A 9,073-nucleotide genomic window follows, 5' to 3' on the forward strand; every position below is an offset into this window, starting at 1 on the left:
CCCCTGATGAAATTGCTCTAATTAGGGAAAGGGCCACGGCAATGCAATCACTGGAACAGGGTCGATGAGGTGGTGGGGGCAGGGCCAGCTCTACTGTTTTTGCCCCCAAGCAGCGTGCTGAACTGCCACTGCTGATGGCAGGGGCAGTCCGTGCGCCGTTAGGGCGGCACGCGCGTTTCCGGGGAGGTGGCAATTCGGCGGCAGCTTCTGCCTTCAGCCGAAAAACAAGCTGCGCCGCCGCGCACAGCTGAACATAGAAGCTGCGACTGAATTGCCACCGCCGCGGAAACGCGCGTGCCGCCCTAACAGCACACGGCCTGCCCCGCCCTCCGCGGCGGCAATTCGGCTGCTTGGGGGCAAAAACACCCGGCTGCTGCCCCTTGCAACAAGCCGCCCAAGCACCCGCTTGGGATGCTGGTGCCTGGAGCCGGCCCCGGTTGTGGGGCAGGAGCCTCTCAGCAGCCACCTCTGGGGCACAGTCAGAAGCACTGCCAGGCCTGTGGGGCGTGAGGGCCCTGTATTTACCCAACCCCCCCGTGCGCGCTCTGACTCCACCCAGTCCGGCGCTGGCAGAGGCCTCCCTGTGTGAGGGCAGCACCTGGATCCCCGGGCCGCGCTTGTGTCAGCTGCGCCCTGAGCCTCGCCGTTCTCCGGAAGCCCCGCCCCCTACCAGTCACTGCGTGACGCCACTCCCCCGGCGCGAAGGGGACGCCGCGAAGGAACTACAACTCCCGGCGGCCCCTGCGCGCCTCGGCGTCCTGGCCGCTGAGCCGACGTCACCGACTGGGAAATTAAGATGGCGGCCGGCAAGAGGAAGCATGTGACTAGCGCGGAGGCCGTGGCACCGGCGGGCTACACAGGTAACCAGCTGGGGGAGGGGCCTGCGGCGGGGACGGGGCACGGGTTTGAAGGGGGGAACCTGTAGCCCGAAATCCCGAGGTGCCTCCGCCCCCACCGTATCCACAGGGGCTGATCAAACCCAGTCCCCCCCTCGCGCGCCCCCCGGGCCCCGGTTCTCACACGCGCCCGTTGCCGCTGTCTGTGTCGGGCGCTGGTTGCTCCGCACGCTACTGTCCTGTCCCGAGCCGAGCGCGTGGTGCATCGCCTGCGTGGCAGGGCCCCGATCCCGCGGCACCTTCCCTGGCCTGCGCCACAGCACGTCCAGCAGCTCCTGTGGCATGAGCAGGGATCCCAGTTTTCTGTGATGACACCACCCTCTCCGCCCCCCCCAAAAAATCTTGGTTTAAAAAACCCATTAAAGTCCGTCAAGTATCAGAGGGGCAGCTGTGTTAGTCTGGATCTGTAAAAAGCAACAGAGTCCTGTGGCACCTTATAGACTAACAGACGTACTGGCGCATGAGCTTTCGTGGCTTCAATACGTCTGTTAGTCTATAAGGTGCCACAAGACTCTTTGTTGCTTTTTACATAAAAGTCCATGTTTTTTTCCCCATGATGAACATGAAATGCTGAACTTAATTTTCCCTAGCCACATTATGTACAGGTATCAGTTGAACACAATATTTTACTGATATATTTACAATTTTTAAACAAGCTTGAATCCTATCGGTCCCATCAGTTATTATAACAAAATTAATAGACTTGCTGTCTGGCCACCCAGCTCTGAAGGCAATACCGTACCGAGCCAACTTTACTTCTGTGCTGCTGCCGGCAGCGGTGCTGCCTTCAGAGCTGGGTGCCAGGCCAGCAGCTGCTGCTCTCTACTCTGCCTTCAGAGCAGGGTGGCTGGAGAGTGATGGCTGCTGGCCAAGCACCCAGCTCTGAAGGCAGTGCTGCCACCAGCAGCTTTTCATGCTCTCCTCCCCTCCAGAATACATTCCATTCACCCACCCACCCTCAGTTTGAGAACCTGTGGAATAAGTAATACTGGTACTTTCAGTAAAAGTTAGTTAATGTTTTTATTTTTTCATAGAATGTAAAATTTAAAGAGTCTCTGTAAAAATGCAAATTCCATGTTTTTCCATGAGAAATGGATTTCTAGGATTCCTGGCTGAGTAAAGCACTTTGCACCTTGACACACTTTCCTGAGTTGTCAGGACTGGTAGGTGTTGGGGGAGATCCGGAGATTTATTTGTGGGAGCCAGGTAGAACCTGATTAGGCAATGAAGTCAGCAACTGTTGGTGTTGCCTCCTAAAATGTTTTCTGGAACTTGATGCTCTGCTGAAGTCAGTTGCTGTAAATTGCTACATCTCTTTAAAAATTGTCCCTTTTAGCCATTCCAGTTAAGCTTTCTGAGAAGCAACAGTCACCTCACTACCTGTATGTGAAGGAGCACAAAGTCCGAGAAGGCACCGATACTACCCACCCTCCAAACCGTACTCTCTTTGTCCTTAATATCCCCCCGTATTGCACAAAGGTGAGTTGTTGGTAGGGTTGCCAACTTTGCTTGGACAAATTACTGGAAATTTCATCACATGACATAATCTTTAATTCCTGGAAACTCTAGGACAATCCTGAAGGATTTGCAACCCTAGTTGTTGGGTTGGAAGAAGTTATGAAAGAAATACGTGAATGTGGTCTTTTTACAGGGGGCTGGAGCATAACCAGAAGAGCAGGGCGTGATGCTGTAATAAGTACAGTAACTCCTCACTTAACATTGCCCTGGTTAAAGTTGTTTCATTGTTACGTCGCTGATCAATTAGGGAACATGCTCATTTAAAGTTGTGTGGTGCTCCCTTATAACATTTAGCAGCCACTTGCATTGTCCACTGGTTGTAGGAAGAGCAGCCCATTGGATCTAGCTGGTGGGGGCTTGGAACCAGGGTGGGTGGGCGGGCGGGCGGGCAGCCTCCCTATCAGCTCCCCACTCCCATAAGTTCTCTGTGCAGCAGCCGCCCAGCAGGCTATTGATTGCTGGGCACTTCAGCTGTCCCTCCCCCCACTGCCGTGTGCTGCTCCTGCCCTCTGCCTTGGAGTTGCTCCCGGGAGCTTCCTGCTTGCTGGGCGGGAGGAAGAGGGGTGTTAATGTCAGGGTGTCCCCCTAGCCCTGCACCCCACTCCTGTATCCTATCTCCACGGAGCGGAGTGGGGAACAACATGACAGGGCTTGGGACAGAGGGAGCTTGCTGGCAGCAGCTGCTGTCTCAACTTGCTAATCTACTTAAAAAGGCAGTGTACTTAAAGGGGCAGTGCATGTCTGTCTGTCTGACTCACTGTCTGTCTGTCTGTCTCTCTCTCTCTCTCTCTCTCTCACACACACACACACACCGTGTGTCTCTCTGTCTTTCTCTCTCTCTCTCTCTCACACACACACACACACACATCACACGCCCCCCTTTGCCCTCCCCCGACACTTTGGAAAGTGGAGAGAGTGGTGCGCTCCAATAGGATAGCATGGGTTCAGTTTCCGCAAGGAATGTTTGCAGCCACTGCCGTGCATTTATTGTGTCTCCTCCCTCCTTTTGTGCTATCTTGTAGAGTGAGGGGCTACATTAATAACAATGTGTTAACTCTTGAGGGCTCAGCCAAGTGCTAGTTCATCATTTAGCAGTAAAGTATTCCCAGGGAAATATCCCACCTTCTTCCACCCTCTGACTTGACCTCAATCACGTTTCACAATCGTTATTGCTGTGTATGGTATTAAATTGTTTGTTTAATACTTATACTCTGTGTGTGCGTGTGTGTGTGTATTTATTTATTTCACTGGAACCTAACACCCCTCCCCCTCCCTTACTTTAATTCTTATAGGGAAATTGGATTTGCTTAACATCATTTCGCTTAAAGTAGCATTTTTCAGGAACATAACTACAAAGTTAAGTGAGGAGTTACTGTATGTTATTACTTGTATGGGAGAGCTGTACGGACTAAACAGTGGTGCAGGGAGAGGGTGATGATGACTTAACAAAGGCTGTGCTTCCCTCTGAGGCTTTGTCTAGAATAAGGAAAAATGTGTTTTGTTTGTTAGCTAACCCCACTTGAAATGCCACTTGGGATCTAGTCTAGGTGCAGTTTAATACCTTTAAACCCACGTTAGCTAGTCAAAGACAACCATAGCGTGGAGCCAAAAGTTCACCTTGAGTAGCTAACGAGTTCTTGTAAAATCACCCTTTGTCCTCGTTACAAGTTACAGGGATCACTGAAGCCCATGTCTTCCTATTTGCCTGGTGCTTCTCCCATCTTGTGACATATCAAGTAACCGTGGGGAGTTGCCACAGATTTGCCCACGCAACCTCCTTAACCTCAAGGGAGCTGCAGTGCTTCTGGAGCTTATTGATCCTACAAGGCAGAAGTCTAGGGACTCTGTTACACCAGTTCCACAAGGAAACTGGTGTAAGTTTGTTCAGTTAGCCCAGAGCTGTAGGATATCATTGCTTTTAAAGGTACAACTGATAGACCATCTCACTGACCAAAGAGCTTCACAGGAGCTGGGTTTGATCTTCATTCCAATCTCACTCCTAAAATGTGTCTTTGCTTCAAAAGTTTATGCATGTTTTTAGGCCATGATGCAGCTACACAAAAGTAGAAGCTGATGCAGATGCAGCTCCGGCGTTCTTGGCACTGTGTTCTGAAAATCTGCTGGGAGCAGATGTTTCTTAACAGTGATGAAAACACGTGCGCCTTATGCTCACTATAATTTATCCCAGAGCCGTTGCTCCACTATTTGAAAACAGGTACAAAACTTGAGTGTGGACACTCCCCTGTGGGCTGAGAGCCTAGATCTGGCTCCCTCATGGTAAGTACGCTACCAGATGGGGGACCCAGGTGAGGGTGTCTTGCTCCTTGACCGCCAGTTGCAGGAAACATTGTGATGCGTCAAACTCACATGTGAGGGGAATGGCAGAGGGTTTCCTTGTCACTCAGCATTGACGGTTGCAGATGAGTACAGGGAGAGGGTTATAAACCATTCTCAGCTGGGAGGATGGTGATGGCTGCAGTGTGGAATCTTTGGAAGTAGGGGGGAAATGGGGTATCTACAGCAGACTGTAGCCCCCATCTCCCAAGGGAAGGGTACACAGGTGAGCCCTGGTCACTTTTTTCCCTCTCCCTTGTATTAAGGCATGTCTGTCCAGGCTGTTTTCCTGCTGCTCGTCTGTCCAGTATGTGAACGTGTGTGAGAAACCGGGACCACGAGAGAAACCAGAGGCACCCAAGTCCAAATTCTTCAATCTCAAGACAGTTCTGGTAAAGCTCAGGGAGACTCTGAGAAGAGCAGAGGGAAAGGGGGCATGTTGTAGGGGTTAGGACGGGAAGAAACCTGAGGTGTTGGTGGAGAAAGAGGCCTCCTGAGGGATTCTTCAATTTTTTTAACTCTCTCCTGGCAACCCTAGTGCTGGCTGCAGCCTTATTTCTCTAATAAAGGCGCTCGTTCTGTGGTAGTGCTCGTTCTGAGGGAGCTGATTGGTCACTGACTGTACCAATGCACTGCCTTTTCCCTAGGGATTTCGAGTGGCTTACGTGGTGTTTAAGAATCCAGCTGGGGTACAGGCAGCCAAGTCCCTATCTCTGCAGGGCCCTCATGTGATATCTTCAGAGATACACCCCGTGAAAACCGGTATCCACAGTAAGTCACCTTGTGCTCTCCAGACTTGTCGATGGGAGGGTGTATTAGAGAAGTGTCTCATCCTGGCTATACCCCACGCCATAACAGTGCCATCCAGGTTGTGTGTCAATCATCCCTCAACAGTGATTCTCACATGCCTCATGTTGAGCTGGGAGTTGTCCAGCATTTCCCCTGTCCCTCCTCCTTTTGTTCTCCATTCCCTGTATTCCTCACTCACCCCACATGGAACTTCTCACACTAGTGGAAGGACCAGTTCCTGATCACAGGCTCCATAACCAGCTGCTCTGGAAGGGGTGGGGAGGTCCACAAGGGAGTTGCAGTTGTCACCCCTATGCCTTGGTCATTCAAGTGGTTGTGTGGCCCTTATCCGTAGTCTTTCAGTATCTTCTCTGGTTTGGGGGAGTTGGCCTTGACTTGCTTATAACTGAGAATGAGACTAGTCCCCATTCCTATGGCATCATGTATTGAAAGATCACAGTGTGCTTTACTGACATTAATGAACTATCCAGCTGGGAGCACAGTCCATGGCAGAGCCAGGATTTCCTGTGGTTTGGCACCTCGTCCTGCTGATGCTGACATCTTTGCTTTAGCTTTAGAAGGATGTGATGCACTTTAAGGAGATGCTAGGTCCTCACAGCAGAGGATGTTAAATTTGAACTCTGAATATTTAGGGCCCTGGCTGGCTTGTGTAGTGGAGCATGGAGCTACTCTGCTCTGACACTGGATTCTTCCCAGCCCTAGACGTGAGTGGCTATCCGCTATTCTCATCACACAGGTGTTCCTTAGCCTGTGTGAAAAGAGCTGGCAGGCATCAGCCCAGATCATGGTGAGAAAGGTGCCTGGGCCTTATGAACCACTGTGGCCGCATTTGTCAATCACTGGTTCCCTTGCTGGCCATCTTAGCAGGCAGGCCCTGGAGTGATGACATGGAGACTGAGCACCTCTCTGGTACCTAGAATTGTTCTGTCCAGGGCTGCATTGAGATATCTTATTGGGGGGTAGACTCACTGCAGAGGCAGCTACTGACCTCTTCTCTCCTTGTCTCAGAGTGGATCGCTAGTTATGCTGCTTCAGTGGTGGATCCAGCAGAGCTGAAGGCTGAAGTGGACACTTTCATGCAAACCTATGATAAGAAAATAGCGGAGGTAGGAAGGGCTGATGAGATAAACCAGGCATGTGCTTTCTTAAGGGATTCTCTGTGCCTAGCAAGTCCTTGGGGATTGTCATTGTTGACTGGCCTGTTCCTGTTGGACAGAGCAGCTCTTTGCGCAGCAGCAGGAATGCCCGAGTCTTCCAGTGTTTCACATGCTGTCAGGTTGTCCACGCTCTTTATCGGGGTGGCTGGCTGGGCAAGGCCTCCTGTTTGGGCCCAGGGTTGCTATCTCCCAGTTGCTGGCAGGCAGTGCACAGGCACTTGGTCTGACCAGGTTCCATTATCCTCCCCACAAGCTGTGGTATAGTTACCACAAACACACCAGCTCTTGGATGCCCACGTCCTCAGCCACTTTGTATCACAATTCTACAGCTCCCTCAGAACACTACTGTGGGCCTTCTCGCATGGCAGAGCAGCAGGTGCTGGGATTCTCCGTGCCCTTGGCGTGTGAGGGAGGTGTTTGGTAGGTGACAGCCTCAGGAAGCTGTTGTGGAGTGGAACCAGTTGGCTCATGAGAGGTTTGGACTAAGTTGCATTTTCTCCCTCGTCGTCCTCACCTAGGAAGAAGCCAAAGCGAAGAAGGAGGAGGGTATTCCGGATGAGGAGGGTTGGGTAAAGGTGACACGGAAAGGCCGAAGGCCTGGACTCCCCCGGACAGAGGCTGCCAGCTTGCGGGTGCTGGAGAGGGAGAAGCGAAAAAGAGCACGCAAGGAGCTGCTCAACTTCTATGCCTGGCAGCATCGAGAGACCAAGAGAGAAAGTGAGTTGTGTAGGCAGGGATGACTACTTCCTTGTTCCCCAGCATCACAGTCTGAACACCCCACCTGTCCAAGTTGGTTGTCACCAACACTGTGACAGGTGAGAGTGGCCACCACTGCTCTTGTGAATTCCAGGCACAGCTGCAGGACAGCCAGCCACACCACTTCAGGCTGCGATCCTGTCAGATCTTGGAAGCTAAACAGGGTTGGTTCTGGTCAGTATTTGGATGGGAGACCTTTGCGGAAAACCCGGAGAAGTGACGTTGATTCAAATGGTTGCATTTTCCCTTTCTGAGTTAGTGCAGAAGCAATACCCAGCAGAGTGCTGTCGGGAGCTTGGGTTGCTATCTGAATGGTACATGATCATGAGATCCTTGTCTTGTCCTCATTGATTTGATTCCATGCCAGTCTTTGTAAGAACACATTTGTTAGCACCCATATCCTTTTCAAATTTCCACTAGATGCATCGGACAAAGTGGGTATTCACCCATGAAAGCTCATGCTCCAATACGTCTGTTAGTCTATAAGGTGCCACAGGACTCTTTGCTGCTTTGTGTTCTCTCTGTTTCCCTTGAATTCCCAGTGAATATAATTTTCACTGGCTGCATACAGGCAGCTGCGTTAAAGTAAACAGCGACATGTTCCACCGCAGATGGAACTGGAGCACAGTGGTAAACGAGTGAGTCCCTATATATGCAGTTCTAAATTCAGCACTGATGCAATGGGAATTGCATCACTTAACTGGAGTGGCTGTTGAGCTTCCTTGTGCTAGGATTGAATTTGCTTCCCAGTAAGTAAAGAGCTTTTGAGAGCTGCCAGGGTACAAAGCTCTCAAGCAAGGTAAATCTGCTGCTCTTGGTAACGTGACCATGCCCATCCTGGTCTTGCCATACCCAACCCCCACCCTTTGTCCTTTCAGACATAGCTCAGCTGAGGAAGAAGTTTGAGGAGGACAAGCAGAGGATTGCGCTGATGCGGGCCCAGCGCAAGTTCCGGCCATACTGAGCCACTCTGTGCGCTGCCACGTCCTTGGATGTTTCCGCGGGAGGGCGCGTGGAGAAGTTTACAGACAGAGCCTGTTGAGGGGCCTCTAGGAAGTGCAGTGACACCAATTTGTTCCCTCTGCTGTAACTTGGGCCCTCAATGAGAAATCCCTGGTGGTTACAAGTAGAGGGTTGAGTGGAGCTCTTCGTCTGCTGAACATGCCTTTAGTGGCAGTGAGCCCAGCAGAGACTCCCATTAGCATGACTTGTGCAGTTCAGAGGCTGCAGCCCCTCCTGTGCTGAGCAGGATGGGGTCCTGTAACCAGCCTTCACCTTTTATCTTACTGCACTGTCTCCTCTGGACACCCATCTTAAACCAGATCCCCCAGCAAGGGACAGGACACCCCCCCCCCTCCTGGACAACTGCAGGAGGGCCGCTGCTGAATCAAAGGCAGCAGATGTCCACTGTATGTGAATTGTAAATAAACTTCCCGTTTCCTATGTGCCGCCTTATTGCCCTTGTCAGCCCTCAGCTAGCAGCTCTCCATATGCCTGCTTGAGTAGATAACAGGGCGGGATACACTATGCAGTGTGTGCTGGGCAGAGCTTCTGCCCTAATCCAGGCCAAGCTAATGTGTTGCCTGCTGCAGTGAGCTGCAC

At 51.6% G+C, this 9,073-nt stretch overlaps 1 protein-coding gene across 2 annotated transcripts; it reads left to right on the forward strand.

Annotated features, from left to right (window-relative positions):
* Nucleotides 1-731: 731 nt before the first annotated feature.
* On the forward strand, nucleotides 732-8,914 carry RRP7A (ribosomal RNA processing 7 homolog A). Of its 2 annotated transcripts, XM_032803150.2 has the most exons (7): nucleotides 734-860; nucleotides 2,233-2,375; nucleotides 5,015-5,140; nucleotides 5,396-5,519; nucleotides 6,567-6,664; nucleotides 7,234-7,432; nucleotides 8,350-8,914. In XM_032803150.2, the coding sequence occupies exons 1-7, from the start codon at nucleotides 797-799 to the stop codon at nucleotides 8,433-8,435; spliced, it is 840 nt and encodes a 279-aa protein (XP_032659041.1). In that variant the 5' UTR covers nucleotides 734-796; the 3' UTR covers nucleotides 8,436-8,914. The 2 variants fall into 2 exon arrangements, with proteins under 2 accessions (XP_032659042.1, XP_032659041.1); XM_032803151.2 differs by lacking the exon at nucleotides 5,015-5,140 and having other exon boundaries at nucleotides 732-860.
* The last annotated feature ends 159 nt before the right edge of the window (nucleotides 8,915-9,073 follow it).

The sequence above is a fragment of the Chelonoidis abingdonii genome, chromosome 1 (assembly GCF_003597395.2).
Source record: "Chelonoidis abingdonii isolate Lonesome George chromosome 1, CheloAbing_2.0, whole genome shotgun sequence".
NCBI classification, from domain to species: domain Eukaryota; kingdom Metazoa; phylum Chordata; order Testudines; family Testudinidae; genus Chelonoidis; species Chelonoidis abingdonii.